This window comes from Silene latifolia, chromosome 9 (assembly GCF_048544455.1).
Source record: "Silene latifolia isolate original U9 population chromosome 9, ASM4854445v1, whole genome shotgun sequence".
In the NCBI taxonomy this organism is placed as follows: Eukaryota; Viridiplantae; Streptophyta; class Magnoliopsida; order Caryophyllales; family Caryophyllaceae; genus Silene; species Silene latifolia.
The window spans coordinates 23234870-23256402 of NC_133534.1; the positions used below are offsets into that span (position 1 = coordinate 23234870).

The 21533-nt window shown below is 36.1% G+C and overlaps 1 protein-coding gene, 1 long non-coding RNA gene and 1 pseudogene across 7 annotated transcripts; 2 read left to right on the plus strand and 1 right to left on the minus strand.

Moving 5' to 3' along the window:
* Positions 1-4209: 4209 nt before the first annotated feature.
* Positions 4210-8254, plus strand: LOC141599384 (benzyl alcohol O-benzoyltransferase-like; annotated as a pseudogene).
* A 1882-nt stretch (positions 8255-10136) lies between these two features.
* On the plus strand, positions 10137-11645 carry LOC141600715 (benzyl alcohol O-benzoyltransferase-like). The gene is made up of 3 exons (XM_074420960.1): positions 10137-10168; positions 10817-10992; positions 11266-11645. The coding sequence occupies exons 1-3, from the start codon at positions 10137-10139 to the stop codon at positions 11643-11645; spliced, it is 588 nt and encodes a 195-aa protein (XP_074277061.1).
* Positions 11646-13403: 1758 nt separating this feature from the next.
* On the minus strand, positions 13404-20490 carry LOC141599383 (uncharacterized). 6 transcript variants are annotated; one of them, XR_012523813.1, is made up of 12 exons: positions 19870-20490; positions 19692-19760; positions 18848-18973; positions 18436-18618; positions 18251-18302; positions 18051-18155; positions 17866-17957; positions 17626-17705; positions 16739-16816; positions 16255-16651; positions 15341-15425; positions 13404-13745 (listed from the first exon to the last, which is right to left on the minus strand). It is a non-coding gene; the product is annotated as an uncharacterized LOC141599383 (long non-coding RNA). The 6 variants fall into 6 exon arrangements; XR_012523814.1 differs by lacking the exon at positions 16739-16816; XR_012523812.1 differs by lacking the exon at positions 16739-16816 and having other exon boundaries at positions 16255-16675.
* Positions 20491-21533: the final 1043 nt, after the last annotated feature.

The window sequence follows — 21533 nt, forward strand, 5'->3', positions numbered from 1 at the left end:
ATGAACAATTTTGGATCTAGATGAGCTACATTCGGAAGATTCATTTTGAAATTTGACAAGTTTTTCATGAAGCATTCTAATCTCCCTTTTGTAGGCATCTAAGTTGACTTTGAGACACTCATTCTCTTTAGATAAATTAGTGACTAGTTCATTTGACACTTCCTTGACATTGTCGAGGCAACGACCGAGACACTTTGTTGTTTTAAGTTCTTCTATCTCATCAACTAAGTCATTAATTACACCTTTAGATATGGATTGTTCATTTAGAAGTTCATCACGTTCCTTAGTTATCATGGACATTTGTAAAATCAGAGTGGTATTGACATTTTCAAGATCAGAAACATCATTGGGGTTCGACCTAAGACACTCTAGTTCGTTAGACAACTCCTTGTTCAATTTGTTTACTCTTTTCACCTCATCAGAGGCAACATCGCATGACTGTCTTTGCCTTAAGTTCACTTTAAGGTGATAGTTTTCTTGAGCAATTTCCTCTATTTCATTTTGCATGAGATCCAACTTTTCAGTTTGTGAACGACACTTATCAAAGAGTTTGTCAAGAAGCTTACATACTTTTTCTTTGGAGTAAGTCCTAGCTTTGGCCTTTAGAAGTTTTACCTCATTGTCGGAATCGGAGTCGGAATCATCGGGATGAGCCATAAGACATCTAAGATTCTCGGTTTTAGAGGGTTTTGAGACTTTGTCCTTGAGACGACTTGTAATACACATTTTAGCCTCTAATTCCTCCTCGATGATTTCATCGTCCTCGGAGTCGGATATTCCCCATATGGCGGACATGACTCGGTTTTTGTAGTCCTTTTTAGCCTTATCTCGCTTATCTTTGGACTTAATCTCATCCCACTTAGGACATTCTTTAATTTGATGTGATTTGTCACCACATTTAAAGCATCCAATAGTGGTGGAGGGTCTTTTCTTTGGAAAGCGTTTTTTCGTGTAGTTATTGTTGAACTTTTTATGACCATGGCCATTCACCATTCCAACTAAGTTCCTAGAGAACAAAGCAAACTCATCTTCTTCTTCATCCTCATCATCAATTGAAGAGGATGCTAAAGCAAGACTCTTTCCCCTTGAGGATTCACTAGAATGCTTATCGAGATTGAACTCGTGAGCCATTAGTGATCCCATTAGTTCATGAAGAGATAGAGTGGATAGATCTTTGGCTTCCTCTATGGCGGTAACCTTAGGTTGCCATTTAGTGGTAAGACTACGAAGAATTTTTCGAATGATGTCCTCGGACTCAAAATTTCTTCCTAGGCTTTTTAGTTCATTTATAATACACGAAAAGCGAGATGAAAAGCTATTTATGGACTCGTCCTTTGACATGTGAAACATCTCATATTGTTGCATGAGAAGGTCAATACGGTGTTTTCTAACTTGAGACGTCCCTTCATAGGCAAGCACAAGGGAATCCCAAATTAATTTAGCCGTAGGACATCCAGAAATACGACTCACTTCGGCCTCACCAACACACCGTTGAAGAATCGACATCGCTTTTGAGTTTTTCTCGGCCAATTTAAAATCGTTTTCATTGTAATCTTTCTCATCTTTGACCTTAGTAAAACCCGTAAGGATGTCGGTTTCCTCAATAGTAAGAGGTCCGTTTTCGATGATTTTCCAACATTGATAATCAATACTTTTAATGTAATGCTCCATTTTGAGCTTCCACCATCCAAAATTCTCACCGGTAAAGATCGGGATCTTGGAGTGTTTTGAGGGATCCATTTCCCAAGATTCAAACTCTAAGGTGATAAACCTCGATCAAGAGCACGAGGCTCTGATACCAATTGAAGAGTTTAGGATCCCGAAGTACCTAAGAGGGGGAGGGGGTGAATTAGGTACCTTTTAAAAATTTTAACTTAACTTAATTGATTTAAGTTAGTTAATTGAAATGATATCTCAAATACCTAACACAACCTCTTTTAAATGGAGATTAAAAGAAGTGTCGTTGGTTATGATGAAGGCAAAAAGCAGTGATTGTAACTTGTTGTCTTTGTATAAATCGTAAACAACAGACCAACGTGACAAAGATAGTAGATCTGCTGTCAAGATAAAAAACGACAAACTAAGAATTGCAAAGCGGAAATGAATAAACAAAATAAGTTCAACACAATCAGTTTTGAATTGGTTCGGCCTACACTCTATAGGCCTACGTCCAATCTACTTCTCATTAATAATTTGATAATGTAATTAACTCTAACTACAATTATTCTATTACAACGAGATCCCCACAATCTACTCCGATTGTGCTATTCAAGAAACTACTCCGTTTCTAAAGCTCATCTAATTCTCAAGTAGTTACAAGATCAAATGTCTCTAATTTGTTCACTTAAGAACGGGAGAGACTCAATGTCGATCTAACTAAGAGAAAGAAGATATTGAGCTATGTCATACTAGATGAATAAACCATTTTGAGACTTGTAAGAAATAAGAAAAATTTGCAACCAAAAGGTTTTAGACACTTGAAAATATTAAGAGCTTTTGCAAATGTTTTCTATCTCTTTCTCAGATTTTAGCAATGTGTGGTGTGTCTTTCTCAAGGAGTGAAGCACTCCTTTTATAGAGAAAAAGGAGGAGTCTTTTAATATAAAAAATCAAGTTTGAAAGTCAATCCAAAGACAAGTAATATGTGACAAAAGATTTGATTTTTTTCTTACTTGCACCAAAGTGGTTAATCTGAAAAATAAGCTTTTGAAAAGTAAAATTTCTTTTCCTTGTCAAGAGTCACACATGTGACTTGCACAAGAAAGGAAGGCTTTGAAAGTGCTTTCAAAAAATCAATCCTAAAACATTTAACCAATTTGGGGAAAGTTTACAAGTTACCAACTAAACCAATTACTCAGAATAGTTGGTTAGGATTCCTCACAAACTTGTTCAACAATTTAAAAGACATCTTTGAAAAGCATGGTTTATCCGTCTAGAACAGCAACAGTGGGCGACACTGTTGCCTTGACATAGCAAACTCAATATTTTTTATCTCAATTCTAATGACCCAAATTAAATACAAGGCGGTCTTCATCCAACGCTTCAATCGTCTTGAATCAACAAATCGACAATTCCTATTAGGTAAACTTAAGAAAAAACATTAGTAACATTTGGTTTGTCATCATCAACACAATAAGCTCAACACGTACCCTCACCCCTTACTCTAGATCTCTGTGAACATCCGTGTTCATTGGCATCCACGAGAGTCATTCTAGACATAGAATGCTAAGGGTAACGATTGCTTAGTGTTCATGTCACTACTTTGTGTCTTGACATGACACGAGGTATTCGAATGGTTCCAATTTCCCATAAAAATTGGTGGCGACTTCACAATTGGGGTACACTTAGTGATAATAACAACAATTAGGGGTACCATTTATGGTTTAAAAAGTGTAGGGGTACCATGTAGAAGTTGAAAAATTGAGGGGTACCATGTAGAATATCCGTTCTAATATTCTCTAAATTTATACTTTTAACCAAAATTATATAATATTTATATTGAAATCCCTTATTCAGGTCCATCACACGGCGCTAGCGATTATACTTATATTATATTTATGTATGTTAAATAATTAGAATATTTATACTAATTAATACCATAAGTGGGACCCGTTTATTTTAATGAAACTCGTCATATTCTAATATCCTCTAAATTTATACTTTTAATCAAAACTATATAATAGTCCCTTGTTTAGTTCCATCACACGACGCTAGCGATTTAAAACTATATAGTATAATTAATGTGTATAGATTTATTTAATTACATGAAAGTCCCTTGGTTTCTGAAATTAATATATAGTATTGATTGTCACCTATTTCCGGTAGGGTCTATATCGATCCATATGATATTTTCAATCATATGGGAGCAGGTTAAGTACAACCATACATCAGTATGGCCGATATCGCGACACAGTGACACCATCGATAACCCATTTCTGTTATTTCATGGATTTAAGTTTAAGGAAGAGCTTTCATACTCCCTTTATCATTACAAAAACGTGCCCAAATTCGTATTATACTAAGTTGAATTGATTTGTGACTCTTTTGAATAAAATCAAAAATGAAAATGAAATTTTAAGGTGTTTTTTTCATGCTGTTGAATTGTCTAATTAACTTTCTCCTTCGTAATTTTCTTACTCATTTACTACTAATTAAATTTCTACTTTCGTAATTATTTGCTGTTCCTTCCTAACTATATATATATATATCCGATACTCCCTTCGTATAACTTAACCCCATTCATAAAATATTTTTCATTGTCGTCGGAAAACCATATCAACCAAAAGCGAGCCTACGTACTAAAACAAAATGGCAACAACAAAAGCTACCGATCAAACCCTAACCTTCCAAGTGCGTAGGTGTACCCCGGAGCTAATCCCTCCGTTCGGGCCCACCCCGCACGAGTTCAAAGAACTATCGAACATCGACGACCAAGAAAGCTGCCGGTTCCAGATACCAGTGATCCAATTCTATAAGAACCCCAATCACCCTAGTAGTCCCGCACCAATGATGCAGGACCCAGCTAGGGTGATAAAGGAGGCCTAGGGGAGAGCATTAGTGCCGTATTACCCGTTGGCAGGACGGCTAAGGGAGAAGGAAGGGAGGAAGTTGGTAGTTGAGTGTACCGGAGAAGGTGTTATGTTCATAGAGGCTGACGCTAATGTTACGCTTGAGGAATTCGGTGAGGCACTTAAACCTCCGTTTCCTCTGTTGGAAGAGCTTCTGTATGATGTTCCTGGCTCCACGGACGTCTTGAATTCCCCTCTGCTTCTTATTCAGGTATACATACCATATCGAACGATGATTGAGTTTTGTTGGTACGACTATAAATGATACGTTTATGGTTTTCTAAACATTGCATGTGATATTCACGTACGCTTTTCTTACTTTTGGATAGTGGATTAGTGGTTTGAGTTGTCTTGGGAGTACTTGACTCTGGTAGACCTGCCCAATACCTGGGATTGTATTGAAGCCGCAATGGTTAGGGGTGTTTATTGGTCCGTCACGGGATCGGACCCGACAAACCCTTTGAGAGAAGACTAAATAAGGGTTAAAACTTAAAAGGTGGATTGGAGACCGAACTATATTAATATTGGTTTGGTTCGATCTGAACCATAAAAACGCTTGGATCATATATACCTAGACCTGGCAAACAGATTGAGTCGTGTCGTGTTCGTGTCAACTTTAAACGGGTCACAACTACCCCAACCTAACCACACGGGAATACATAAACGGGTCATTTGTCTCAACCCTAACTCAATCCATTAACCCGACTTGTTTAACTCATTTATCTTTTAGCAGGTCATTTTAAACCCATTAACCATTCTCAAATTTTAATTCCCCCTCTAACCATTTTTAAAATTTAGAAATATAAACAATCTTAACAATGGCTAATTTGAAAAATAAATTTGGCAAAATGGCTAATTTGGTAAAAGAAAATTAGACAATATTAAAATTAATTAATTTTTCATGATGACAATATGTATATATTTTCATCAACCCGTGAATATTAAAAGATGTTTTTTTTTTAAAATCTATATATTACTTATTATTCTAAATTTTATAATTTTTCATTGAGCATATTTGTCTTTGTAAATATAAAACAAAATAACCAAAAATGTCATTTTATAAGGAAATAAAAAAATCATAATTTTTTGTTTCAATTATTATTTTATTTGATTTGAAGTTTTTAATAATTAATTGTAACTTTATCACTTTGCTCATAATTTAAATGTTGATTTTCCTTTTCGTAAGAATTCGAAAATGACTAGGGCGGATTTATTAAATTACATTTTTTTTTATATGTAATCATATAGAGTATTACTTATATATAAGTGTTTTAACATAAGTGTGACATTTATAAAAATAAGATAAGTACAACCAAATATTGGAAAGAAAAAAGTAAAAGTCTGTCAATATCCATTTGATGTTGGAAAATATATACGGAGTACATACTAATTGTCACTATGACAAAATTATTTTTTGAAATTTTTGAAATTGTATAGATCTTTTACCGAATTAGTCATTTTATCCAAATTATTTCCCAACACTAATGTTTTACGGAGTACATACTAATTATTCATTTTTTGCAATAGATGTTTTTTCTACTAGTGCAAACAAGCCATTGTCAAAATTAATTACATTGTAAAATCTTTAAAAATGGCTAAAATGGGAATTAAAATTCCAAAATGATTAGTTTGGGAAATAGTTTATTAAAAATGGTCATCTTAGTAAAAGACCCACTAAAATACTATTAATATATACAACAATCAAAGTTGTTAGAATAGAGATGTTAATTTGAAGCTTAGATTGAATAGGTAGAATCAAATCATAGAATCGTAACAATTCGTACCTTAATTCAACACAAATACTACTATACAACCAATTGTATAATGACTAATGAGCATTGTACAACCTTATACATTAATCCGAGATTATGTGTAATTTTTCTGAGTTTTGTAAGAGTTTATTATTTTTTTATGTTTAAGTGTGTGATTCAAAAACTTTACAGCATAGCTCAAATTCTTTTAAACAAAACTCGAAAACTTTATTACACAACTCAGATTCTACATCATACAACTACATATAACAAGTTGTATAATCTACTCATTGCTAAATTCAACCACATATTAATATTAATTAGCGTACGATATTCTTGCTAGTTCATACCTAAAAAGATTGATATATATAATAGACGAAGTAGAGCTATTCTTAGCTTGTTAGTTAATACCTAAACTCACATAACTGATTGAAGTAGTAGAGCAAGTTAGCAAGCCATACCAATTCGTTTCATGTCCCATTCATTATTTCTTGAAAATAATTAGTCCCTAATTTTTGTTGTTTTTTAAAAATATCTCAAAACTCCATTGTTAATGAAAACAAGCTACATGAAGCCACACAAAGACAAAATAAGAAAGAGAATTTATTATTGAGTGAATTAATCGCATGAAAAATAACTAATTCAAATTGTTATTCTTGTCGTTTATTTGTAATAAATAGGTAACCCGACTCAAATGTGGTGGATTTATATTAGCACTTCGCCTAAACCACACCTTGGCTGACGCACCTGGACTAGTCCAATTCATGAATGCAGTGGCCGAGCTCACTCGTGGGGCCAATTCCCCATCGATTGCACCAGTGTGGGATCGTCACCGTCTTATGGCTCGAGATTCGCCCCGTGTTACTTGTGTGCACCGTGAGTACGAGCAAATAGAAGATACTAATGGGACCATTATCCTGCTTGATGACATGGTTCACAAGTCCTTTTTCTTTGGTACGTTATTTCTTTTGCCATGGGACTAACTGACTAGGTTAGTTTTTTTTTTTTTTTTTTTTTTTTTTTTTTTTTTTTTTTTTTACCATTTGAGTTAACTCTTGTTCTCACTGATAAGTAGTGTTCCTAAACTAAAACACGCGATTAGGAGATTAATCAACTACCTTTGAGTTTTTATACTATATCCAAGCTTCTCCCCGATTCTTATGCTTACATCAATTTAATTTTTATTGTATGTTTAATAGTTTAAAACGGTTATGCAACAGGGCCAAAAGAAATCGCAGCACTTCGGCGTTTCGTCCCGACACATTTGAAACGTTCCACAAGATTTGAAGTTCTTACAGCCTGCATATGGCGTTGCCGTACAATCGCCCTTCAACCCGATCCAGAGGAGATGGTTCGAATCATCTGCATTGTCAATGCCCGACCCATTCTTAAAAATCCGCCCCTGCCAACTGGTTTCTACGGAAACGCGTTCGCTTTACCGGTCGCAGTATCGACTGCAGCGCAAATATCTAGCAACCCGTTAGGGTACGCCTTGGAACTTGTGAAAAAGGCTAAGCGGGACGTTACCCCAGAGTACATTCAGTCCGTTGCTGAACTCATGGTCCTCAAGGATCGGCCGCACTTCACCGTGGTTAGGTCTTTCTTGGTGTCCGATGTCACTCGGGCGGGGTTTGATCAATTGGATTACGGGTGGGGCCCGCCTGTGTATGGTGGACCTGCTCAGGGCGGGGTCGGTGTAATTCCCGGGCTTACGAGTTTTTATATACCATTCAAAAATGGTAAGGGCGAGGAGGGCATTATCATCCCGATTTGTTTGCCGAGTTTTGCTATGGAGAGGTTTGTTAAGGAGTTAAATGGGTTGTTGGATGATTTTCCGGAGCATCCGATTCCGGAAACGGGATCCTCTGTTTTTATCTCTTCTTCATTGTAAAATCAAGGGAAAGCACCTGAAAAATATTTGATATCGATCTGATCGATCTGATCAAAAAATATAGTTTCCGATTATTTATTAACTTATTTTATTATTAGTTTTATATTTTATAAGAGCAATAGCAATAGTAGTTCTTAGCATTGGGGTTATCACCAAGAACTTTATTTTAAAAGTTCTTCTATTGCATTTAAAAGTTGGTTCTTATTTTTAAGAACCAAGTTCTAAAATAAGAACCAAGTTCTAAAATATTGAAAAATGTACAACCAATAAATATAACTTTGTAAAATGTGAGAAACCATTTTACATTATTTATTTATGATTTTTTTCCATCTAAGAACTTCATATAAAGTTCTTCTATTGTGAACAAAAATTCTTAAAAATTGGATTTGGTGCATTGTGACATGGCATGTGAAGAACTTTATATAAAGTTCTACTATTGCTATTGCTCTAAGCGTGTTTGAGTGAGAATTCTTCAATAAAGTGTCTCTATTATTTGGAAATTGTTCTATTATTTCATATTTTTGAAGATTTTACCATTATTTCAAGTATACTTATTGAGCTGACACTTTATGTGAGTAGCGGTGATAATGAGACGAGATAGCTTGCGAGCAATTTGAGATCAGCTCGGTCAAAGTTCGGCTTGTGCGAGATCGGCTCGAGAGCTTAGCGAGTCAAGCCGAGCAAAAGCTGGCTCAGCTCAAAATGCTCGTGAGCGGCTCGAACTTGTGTCATTATATAAGATATTGTTCATATTTTATAAACATATTTTATCATAATTATATATTTGTATCATATATATCAAATATCTCACCAATTTGCCAAATATTTTTACACTTAACCTTCGAGCCTTATTATTGAAAATATTGGAAGAAAAAAAAATAAAAAATAAACCATTACATATAGGCTCGATTTGAGCTCGGGTTTGGCACGAGCTCGCTTTAAACCTCGCAGGATCGATAGCGAGCACATTTTTTTTACAAGTTATCGGATAAGCTCGCAGTCGGCTTGAGCTCAAGCTTTGGTTCTTGAGCACAAGTCGAGCAAAGCCAAACTCCGGCTCGGCTCGGCTCGTTAGCACCCTTATTTGTGAGTATACAACAACTAAAAAAGGGTTAAAAATATTTAAAAAAAACACACATACTCCCTCTGATCCATGGTAACACTTACCTAAAATGGATGAACCACACCAATGTTAACATACCATATTTGACAAGAAAATTAACTAAATTACTCTTACATCCACTACCTATTTACAACTTTATCATCCACTCACTCACTCACCAACTACTTATTTAATGCACCTAAACTCATGTGGCCTCAATCAATATTTCCTACTTTACCCCTCACTTCTCTACCTTTTCTTAAATAACCACTTTTTACTTATGTTTATATCTGTCTAAATCAGAGGGAGTAACTGATATGTATTTTAAGGTCGAGATCATTGAAATAGGTAAATAAAAGCAAATCATCGTATAAGATGACGAATATGATATTGTTTCAAACTTAATCGTTTTAAGTAATTTGCGAAATATGAATATCTACATCATTTCCGACTATTTTTAGATATCCGAGACTTTTGACCGAATATGGATATCTGATTTTAGTAATTTCTAATTTTGTAACACCCGGACCTTTTCATACTTCTAAAAGAACCTCGGGAATAGTTAGAGGACTCTTGAGCTTGACGAGAATCTATTCGTGAGTCAAGTTATGACTCTTTAGTAGATACTTATAAAGATGATCTTTCATCTTTATTCTACCGATGTGGGACATGAATTTGCACCCTAACATACGGAGTACATACTAATTGTATTTGTCACTATGACAATTATTTTTTGAAATTGTAGATCTTTTACCGAATTAGTGATTTTACCCAAGTTATTTTCCAAACTAGCCATTGTCTAAATTAATTATAAATCCTTAAAAATGGCTAAAATGGGAATTAAAATTCCAAAATGGTTAATTTGGGAAATAGTTTATTAAAAATGCTGATTTTAGTAAAAGACCCACTAAAATACTATTAATATATACAACTAATCAAAGTTGTTAGAATTGAGATTGTAATTTGAAGTGATTGATTGGTTAGATCGAATCGGTAGAATTAAATCGTAGAATCATAACGATTTGTACCTAAATTCAACCACATATTAATATTAATAAGCGTACGATATTCTTCCTAGTTCATACCTAAAAAGAATGATAATAGACGAAGTAGAACTATTCTTAGCTTATTAGTTCATACCTAAACTCACATAACTGATTGAAGTAGTAGAGCAAGTTAGCAAGCCATACCAATTCGTTTCATGTCCCGTTCATTATTTCTTGAAAATAATTAGTCCCTATTTTTTGTTGTTTTTTTAAAAATATCTCAAAACTCCATTGTTACTGAAAATAAGCTTCATGAAGTCACACAAAGACAAAATAAGAAAGAGATTTTATTATTGAGTGAATTAATCGCATGAAAAATAACTAATTCAAATTATTATTCTTGTCGTTTATTTGTAATAAATAGGTAACCCGGCTCAAATGTGGTGGATTTATATTAGCACTTCGCCTAAACCACACCTTGGCTGACGCACCTGGACTAGTCCAATTCATGAATGCAGTGAGCTCGCCCGTGGGGCCAATTCCCCATCGGTTGCACCAGTGTGGGATCGTCACCGTCTTATGGCTCGAGATTCGCCCCGTGTTACTTGTGTGCACCGTGAGTACGAGCAAATAGAAGATACTAATGGGACCATTATCCAGCTTGATGACATGGTTCACAAGTCCTTTTTCTTTGGTACGTTATTTCTTTTGCCATGGGATTAATTGACTACGTAGTGTTTTTTTTTTTTCGATTCAAATGAGCGTATACTTACGTTGCTGGGGAGAATTGAACCCCCAACTTTATGGTTGGAGTAAGAAAGCTCTTACCATTTGAGCTAACTCTTGTTCTCGCTGACAATGTAGTGTTCGTAAACTAAAACATGCGATTAGTACGTTAATCAATACCTTTAAGTTTTTAATTCAATTTTAATTGTATGTTTAATAGTTTAAAACGGTTATGCAACAGGGCCAAAAGAAATCGCCGCACTTCGGCGTTTCGTCCCACAACATTTGAAACGTTCCTCAAGATTTGAAGTTCTTACAGCCTGCATATGGCGTTGCCGTACAATCGCCCGTCAACACAATCCAGAAGAGATGGTTCGAATCATCTGCATTGTCAATGCCCGACCCATTCTTAAAAATCCGCCCCTGCCAACTGGTTTCTACGGAAACGCGTTCGCTTTACCTGTCGCAGTATCGACTGCAGCGCAAATATCTAGCAACCCGTTAGGGTACGCCTTGGAACTCGTGAAAAAGGCTAAGCGGGACGTTACCCCAGAGTGTTGGAAATATACATGGTGGTTGACACTCCGTCGACCACCAAAGACAAATGCTAAACTTGGATAACGATAGAATCACGAATCGTTTTCCTTAAAGAGTATTTCGACCCTTACATTTGCCTCGGGTTGCACGAAATCTCTTGTTGGATAAGACTATCGATTCCCTCTCGTTCTTGGCAAATACAATCGAGAGAATACAAATGAAGTTTTATAATTTGTTTGTTCTTTCAAAGTTGAAAAGTTTCTGATTTTTCTCATCTCCTTTATTTCAATCATGCATCAACATGTATTTATACATGTTATGTATGCATACCCTAAGAAAACAATCGGTTATTTTCAAGAGGTACCTTGTGGCACAAGTATGAAACAATGCAACACGGTTCATAGAACCCGATAAATATCACTCACCCCGATCGGGGTTAGCGTTCCCGATCGGGGACGTGGTTTTTTCAATTTCACGTAAACAAAAATTTGGAAACTTCTACTAGATAACAACAGCCCCGATCGGGGTTATGTCAATTTTACATTTTTGTGCTACGATTTCATCGACTAATTTGCATTGTAACTTATTCTTTAAATTTGCTCATTCAAACTCGTTTATATGAGCGTGTACTCCACACTCCCTAACTCATATTATAACGGTCAAACTCGCTACGATTTATGGCCAAATCCCGATTGCATTCAAATGATATCGTGATTAACTAAAATCACCAACATTCCTCCCCCATTTAAATGCAATCCTTGATTCAAAACAACAAACCAAACTAAACTCATACATAAAGTGAAAATGTCACGCAGATTGAATTTCCACCTTAGTGAACTATGCATTCTGCATTCGAGTATCGGGGTGTCTCTATGGATTGAACCCGTCAAGTCATATGAATACATGAAGATAGAACACATACAAGTTCAAGATAACTCCATAAGTTTATTACCGACACTATTTTACATGGCCCAGTGTCCCCATCCATTCATGAGTGCTTACAAAGCCAAGCCCGAGCTTTAAGAAGCGGCCACACTTCACACTCATATAGGTGGACTCTTTTCATCGTGCCCTGCAAAGCACTTTTTCAAAAGATCCATTAAGAAGATTAACTTCACCCTAACTTATCATGCAGGTCTGAGCACACACTTTCGGGACAATTTAAACAATGTGCTCCAATCTTTGATAATAGGCTTTCCACATTGAATTCTACCTCTAACGTCATATTAGAGGGGAATTGGGTGTCCTACTACCAAAGATTTATATAGGCTTTAAACATCCCGATACCGGCTATGAACGAAGCCCCTAATTGCTTCTTTATGCAAAATTATCAACTAGAACTGAGATCTCACAAAAGACAACCAAGATCAATCCCCATTTATGATAGTCCATAAACCGTGTTATAACAAACAACCCGATGCGCATCGTTACTCACTACCAAAATATCATGGATTAAATTGGTCTAATACTTTTAAGTAACTAGTTGTTGCACCGCGCCCTATCGGGCGCGGTGCCCCAATTTGGCAAAATGCTTAGTGGAAGCAAGTCGGAAGTATAGCAACATAAAGGGACATGGTCCTTCACATATTTAGAAATCGTGGACCAAGCATAGTAGTTAATTAGTTATTACACAACGGGCGAAGATGCTTGAAAACACAATGTCTAATGCAATATAATAGAGAACAATAAAAATTATTAGGTGAAATAATAGTGCCACTAAGGCATAGACAATAGTATCCTTTTTCTCGGTTTAAAGAATGGGCACCACAAAAAGACAAAATGAATGCTGAACTAATGACCAAAATTTTTTTATGACCTGTAGGTTAAAAAAAAAAAGCACCGTAGAAAAACTCCAACCTTGACATTATCGAGGGGTATCATAGTGCAATAAACAAACAAAAAGATTAGCACTAAAACACTCAACATGAATCATAAGAAAAAGGTAGCTTTTACAGGTTCATTTCTTGTACTCTAGAGTCCCAATAGCAACTTATCCCACATTGGACAATGAAGGCTGCAACATCATGCACGAAACTAAGCCCAACCTTTCCTCGCTGGCGCATCCGAATTCTCATCCTGCATATTTATACAATGGTCTCCCAAACATTCCGTTCTCCTTGTCGATGCCACCACTATCTTTGGGGAAGCTTTTGCTTTCATTGATGACCTAACTTTGTGCCCATCCTGACCAAAATAATTCAAAATCAAAACAAAAAACAATAAAACTTACAACAATATCACAAAGAATGACAAGGTTAAATAAAAGAGGCTATCCTTCCTCCGTCTACATCCCCTCATCATCCTACTCTTTCTTACTTCTACCCGTCCCCATCGTCATCCTTCTACTCTTTCTAGCCTCTCCCCTTCCTCATTCTCATCCTCCTACTCCCCTTGACAAAATTCAATCCCTACGAATATAAACTCCTATAAATCCCTCACTATCGAAGACCTCATATGAATCACCTAGGCTTGCTTTGCTCCTTCTACCAATAGTTAACAATCAAACTTGAAGGAGTCTTAATCTTTCGACCTAAATTATGGAACCATATAAAATTTCCATATTAATGAAGCTGGAACTAAACCCATCAGTTTTTTTGTCTTCCCACCCAAATCATTTAAAAAAATTTGTTGGCTTTGAACCACTCACTAATGAGTCTCTATCAGTTAGCTCAAAAAAACAGTTCTAAACAAAACATCAAAATCAGTGGCGACAATGTAGTCATCTCTTTAATAACAATGTATTTTAATAATAAAAAAACCATTATAAACAGAGCATCCAAAAACACCACCTGCTCCTCCTCTGCTTCCTCTTCTCTCCACCCTCCATCCCGGTCCCTTGTTCTTCCCTCTCCTCTTCCTCCTCTTCCTCCTCTCCTCTCTTCCCTTTCCTCTTCCTCCTCTCTCACTTCCCACCTCCTCCCCTCCACCCTTATTATCGTCCTCCTATGTGCTATGTTTTGATATTATAAAAGGTCATTTTAAATTTCTGAATTTTTTGCGCCCCATTTGTCGAAATCTCAAAAAATTTAAAGAACAGTTTAAAAACTTTACTTTGGATAATAAAAATTATTAATAGTGTTCTTATCACTCTTTTATTCTACTCTTCCTCTTCCTCTTACTCCATTTCCCCCTCCTCTCTCCCGACATTTCCCTCTTCTCTCTTATCTCCCTATCAATCTCCTTCCCTTCCCCCTCATATTAGTGTAGAGTTTTTTTGCTGAAGTTATAGCAGGATTAGATAAATTATGAAAATGTTGACATAAGAGAATTAGTTTCTATATATGAAATCTTAGATCTTTGCGACAATGGAGGGAGGTATCCCAAGCGGATTCCTGTATCACATCACCTATCCAACTTCCCCTACCCACACTCCCAAACACAACACGATGCCGAACACCATATCGACATAACCTGCTTTATCGTTTTTCAGAGATTCACAGAAGCTGACTGGCTGACAAAACAACATTCACAGATTAGTCGATCATGTCAACAAGATTGATCACAGGTTCAATTGCCACCGATTCCAGAAGTTCAAGATAGTTTTAATAATTTCGATTTTAAGTAGCCGCACTGGCCCCTTATGCAATCAAAACGATAGCCTTGACTGTTGGGCCTGGTTTACCTAGAAGCATTTCTCTATAGATAAAAGGCTTGTCAGATAGAATTTGCATTCTAAATTTGAAAACAAAAAACCAACACTACTATGTGCACCTAAGATATGAATGCTTACGCACGAAAAATGGTAGAGCTGTACAAGATTAAGGATAACATTTACATACTTCAGCCTAGTAGTACATCTTCCTCTGAGTTGTTCACCATTGGAAGGATAGGAGTGGCCTCTTTCCGCTGTTTCTCTTACACCAACTGTAATAGAGACAAGAAGAACTCGGGATTTGATTACTACAGTAAAAAGGAAAAAATAATTAACGGATGGTTGTGAGACTTGTCTCAGCTTCAACTTCATTTAGAATGTTTGCGGCCCTTAAATGGTACTAATTCTTGTCGATTTCAACCTTAAAAAAGCAATTCACTTGTAAGAGTCAAGGATCATCATACAACTTTACCTCGTTCCAAATTTATTGTAAGATCCCGGGTTAAAGAATCATGCCATCATTTTTTTCGAAGGACTCACCCCACACTTAGCTGCTGCTTATGCATCTATGTATGCCAGAACCTCTTCCTGCCTCATAAAAGCTTCTTGCAGCGCCTTTTTATAAAATCACCGTATAAATTTAAAATGATGGAAGTGCTTTTAACCAGCTTTGAGCGCGGTTAAAATAAACCTCACATCTGATTATTCAGTCAGATGAAATCCAACTCTTCCAAGGACATTATATGCAAATCATTTTTACGGACAAGTTTAATTCAAAGAGAGTTACGGCCAATGGCGGATCATGGCTTTAGCGGGAGGGGTGCGGCCCCTGCTGCCTTTTTTAAGTTCATATGCATTTGAATATATAGATTATTGTTAGAGCCCTTCTGGCTTATTAGTTGAGTGGTGAATATTAAATCCCGAGGCAAGGGGATTAACATTGGTCCCCTTGTTTTTGCTCTAACATTCGCCATTTGCAGATAAGATTTGAGACATGTTTGTAAATTCTTCAAATCATGGAAATACATTCACAAGCAGCAAAAAGTTTTTCTCACTGTATCCTTAGTTTATAATGGAGTAGAGATGGAAAATGGTGAATACCTTTTTGGTGGAAATTAACTCTGCTTCTAATGCATCCACTCGACATATTGCAGTATTTAACAGGTCCTCTTTCTCAGAAGGCATTTGCATAAATTTAGTTTGTAAAGTAGCCAACTTCTCTTCCAGCTCGGTAAGCCTTCTTAGTGTACGTGAGAACAGATTTGTATACGCGAGCTGCAAACCCGTTAGAGGTCTAAAATCTTCTTTGGGAATTGACCCATCAATCACATCTGGGATGTTGCGATGAAGATATGAAATCAGACTGGTAGCCCCTTCACACTTTTAGAGTTGCAAATCGAATGAGGCCGATCAGAGCTGTAAAGAAAGCCATGACCACCGTCAAGAATCGAAGATGCTGCCACTTTGCAGTGTCTTCGATGGATGGCTGAGAGCTTTTCTGCAACAAGTTACAGTAGGCATGCTGAAATAGGAGTATGAAATTAGAAATATGTTGCATCAGATAATGATACATCAATTACCATACCATTAAGAAATACTCTCTCCATCTCTTTTATATTGTCCTCATTTGACTTTAGCGATCAACCGTTGTCAACTTTGACTCCTTTCAAAAAATTGATGATATGAAAATTAACAGTTGAGACTTGAGATAAATTAAACATGATAAATTTCACCAAGTAATTTAACTATTTAGGGAAAATTATGGTGAAAACTGATAACGGTTGACCATCAAAAATCATGAGGGTAATAAAAATGAGATTGAGGTAGCACAAAATACAGACACAACTCCCCCACCCACAAAATACAGAAACAAGTTAAGTCTGCGTAGAAGGTCGTGTATGCCCCCAGTCACCTCGCGCCAGGCCTCCGTCCCCTCTCACTGAAACTGACGAAAAAGAAGCCATAGGGATACTCTCATTCCAAACTGAGTACAACTCATAAATAATATAATGTTTCACGGTCGAAAATGCGATTGAACCATTGATCTTATACAACAAAATTATAGCATTATCCATAAGCTGGTAATGCTAACCTCTAGATGAATTTGTCTGAGAAGTAGAGAGTTCCCCAGCAAATGTACCATCCTAAACCTTTGCAACTGGTAAATACTCATCACTATGTTGCAAGGGACAAGTAGAACTAACAGTTTCCGCAGTCCTACCACAAGGCTTTACATAAGAAGGGTTCTTTGTTGAATCATCTAATTATCTACATATGTAACTAGATAAGAAATCCAAGAGGAAATGTAGTAAAGAATTTGAATCTAATTCTACTTATCTCAGAATTTAAAAAAAAAATATAAGCCATTGAGCTTACGAATGCTTCACATATCACCAACATTTATATGAAAAACAATGACGAATGATCCAATTAACATCGACTAAAGTTAATTAACTTTCATTATGCACTTACTTCTTCAACTGACATCAATTTTGATGGAGAAGTGGCAGGTACTCTGGAAGAAGATAATTCTTCAACCTCCAATCTAGATCCTGCAGTTGAAATGTCATTAATTTTCATCTGATACAAAAATTAGAGAAGCAACCTGAAAAAGAGTGCTTATGCGAAATCAGTAATGTTAGCCCTTAAATGTGGTTTCCGTACTATATATTTTAGAAAGTAAAAAACGTCCGTTCAAGTAGCTAAGAGTACCATGTTGTCACAAGCAATCAAACTTCCTTCAGTGTTTGAAATAGCCACCTCGGCTTCACCAGTTTGGATGGTCTGAAAACGGTAATTCAAAACTGAATAAGTCAAATTAGCAGAAGTGAAACAAGTATCAAGAGTCAAACATTAGCGCTAGTAATGCCGAAACACGACTACTCATTTGTGACAACCTTTAAAATATCAGGTTAGCTTGTTCTTCTTCCTGTCACGGATTATTTCATTTGAGAGACAACATAGAAGAAACCAATAGGTAGAAAACGGACGCCAATAATGCCCTAAAAAAAAGACATGGCACAGAAATGAAATCAATTGAGGAATAAAAAATGAGCAAGATAAAATCGTAGAAAATTGCTTTCGCCGCCACTCTCACCTCCATAGCCTGGAATCTTGTTCTCCCTTCCAATGCCGATTGAAACTGCACGCTACACACATCAAAAAACAAACTGCAATCAATAAGAGTTCAAACAAAAACCTATAATCTGTTATGAAATCAAATAAGGAATAAAAAATGAGCAAGATAAAACCGTAGAAAATTGCTTTCGCTGCCACTCTCACCTCCGTAGCCTGGAATCTTCTTCTCCCTTCCAAAGCCGCCTCAAATGAACTCAGAAATCGTCTGCCCCAAGCATAAGATTTCATATTATGAACAATCTAAGGTATTCCAAGGTCCACCATCTGGGCACCAAATGTCAATCTTGGAAGCAGATTCTTGAAAGGCATGACAATGACCATAACCACCTATCATAGATTCAATCATGTGATTTATCAGCTGAATATATTTCTGATCAATGTGAGACCAGTAACTTCAGTGGCCAAATGCTGGGATGATTCCAGACCATCATTTTTACTGAAGAGGGTAATGGAAGTCAACCAACAACATAAAATATATTTTGATGTTAATGTGACAATAATAAGCCAAGTAGTTTGGAAGTTAAGAGGAAAAAAGGAAAAAATCTAGTATGTTTACCTTCTCTTATGTGGAACTTTTGACAACATCCATTAGACGAGGCACGCATCTAGAAGTGGCCAAGTATTCAACTGCAGGGTCATGGCACGACAATAGCCATATACAGAGATATTTCCCGTAAAGGAGCTGTTCATAGATGAAAGAAGCAACTATGTTAGGAGATAATTTTTGGATTATGACGAAATAAAGTAAAATGACTTGCTAAATTGGCTACCTATAGAAATCAATTGAGGGAAAAAAAATTGAGCAAATCAACCTTGCTTGATTACTTTAAATACAGGATTACTGTAACAAATAATTTTGTAATAACTTTCCTACCTAATGTAGTTGTCCCTACCTCCAATTATATTTCCATTAAACTTGTATTAATAATGCTATGAAGTACAACCTTTTTTCTACACTGGCTGCCATAAATTTATCACGAATCTCCTCCTTAATCGAGTTTGAAGCCCGCGGTTAATATCAGCAAGACAGTCACCAACAAAGTATAGTAACATAATCTCTGGAGCTCTTGTCCACTACTGCTCTTAAACCAAAAGCAAAACAAATTTTTTGTCCCTAATTTCACAAATTTCACGCAACTAATTTCAAATTTAAGCATTGTCCCCATCGTAGTGACAAGAGTTAAACTTAGTACCGAATACAATTGATCTAAACCGCCAGAGGACAATATGCTAATATGAAACAATCCCTGAACAACCGATACAGAAAGGCATAACAAGGAGGCATCTTTAAACGATCATCCTTAGAAAAGTAGCATTGTCGACTCCGTGTAAAAAGCGAAAAGAGAAAACATAATCGTATAAGCTTGAAGATATAATGGACGTAATTAAGCCCACACTACCTCACTAGTGCAGGTGTTCATCTAGTGTTGTGATTACCGCTGATCTCCGACCTCCATCCTCAACAACCACTACAAGAAAATACCAACTCCACTTTCAAAAAGCCACTCGGTACCACTGGTTGTCCTCCGATAAATGTATATTTAAAAAAAAAAGGAAATCAAGTAAGAGTAAGTTAACCTTGTGCTAGTTAGCTAGGATGCAAGCAATGCACTAACTGATGATTCAACATTTTCATGTTCAGTAATCGGAAAAGCATAGCGGCATGTGGTTGGTCGCCGGCTTCACTAACCATTATTAGACAAATCATAAAATTAGATATAGAGCAATATAGCTGGAAAGTACGAGTAATGCATTAAATGATAGATGAATAATTCACAAGGTAGCAAGAAGCAAAAAGCCAACAATTGTCGGTAATCACCAAAAATATTCATCATAAATAGAGATAGAGAAGATATATCAAACATGCAATGAAGTGGTGGAAATGAGATAATTGCTACTGCTGAAACAACATGCAAGAAAATAAATGGAAACTAAATGTATGAAAACCGATGGAACCACCACCACGCAAAATCATACATACCTGTATCATCAAATTAGTTTATCAAAACTTCTAAAATACTGAATACCAACACCATCAACGCAACAAAAGATCGCATAGTAATAGTAGAGTGAGAGAGGGAGAGAGAGAGAGAGAGAGAGACTGAGAGAGAGAGAGGAGCAGAAGATTGAAATGAAATTATGATTTGGGGGAGGTTATCTCAGGAAAGGGTAAATGAAATGAAATGAGAAAAAGGAGAATGAAAGCAATCTTGCGTGACAACAGGATGATAAGAATGAAATAGAGGGTATAATGGGCAGAAGATAATGAAAGGGAGGGTAAAATGGGCAGAAGAGCATAAAAATACTGTGCTGGGAACAGTAACCCAAGTTTGGGTTTTTTAAAGAGTATGGATAACGTAGAATAATTTCCTTAGCTACTTAGCCTTAATCGGCTATGCTAACACTACGCATACCGACTCCATTGTCAAACTCAAAATGCAAATTCGCTTCTTGGAAACCCATAAGCTAATGGTGCCTCCCCTAAGCAAGAATACTCTACCATTTGTAGAAATGACCATCTACATTGGTAAAATCAATTTGCATAACATTATCCCTCTATAACTGAAGGAAAACCGACAAAGGACAAACCATATAATTCATGGCTTACTTTATGCATTTTCACACTTGCCTAATAACTTGCAAAGGATAAGGACTAGCTATACTAGTATACTTACTCAATTTGTCAAATCACAATAATTAAGCCCTTGTGAAAATCCGAGTTTTGTTTCCACTTTTACCATTGGATAAATATCACACTCGATCCAGGAGTAAAAATAACCAGAGAATAATAATCATACTCTCACCCTTGATCCAAATATCAAAGATCATTTTACCTCCCCCATGTCCTTTATAGAAGAAGGGGATGACAAACCATCTTTTACAAGGTAAATCATCTTTGGTCTATGTCAAAGATCAACTTGTCAATAATCCTACAATAATGACTACTCCATTACGGGATTCGTCAAATACCTTTACATTCAATGCTATTGATTTAACTCTTACATGATTAAGCCACCATCACTCCATAATCTCATTATGGTTATCACAAACCATCATTCCCAAGATTATATGGTAAAATCAATTACGTAAGCAAACCTTTAATACTTTACTCAAGATATTACTATACATGTTCAAGGTAATACTTAATCTTGTCACACAACATCAGATTGCAATATAAACAAAGAGATACACTCTAAAATTCTAAATCATTACAAACAACCGATCAAAGTTTAAAACCACTT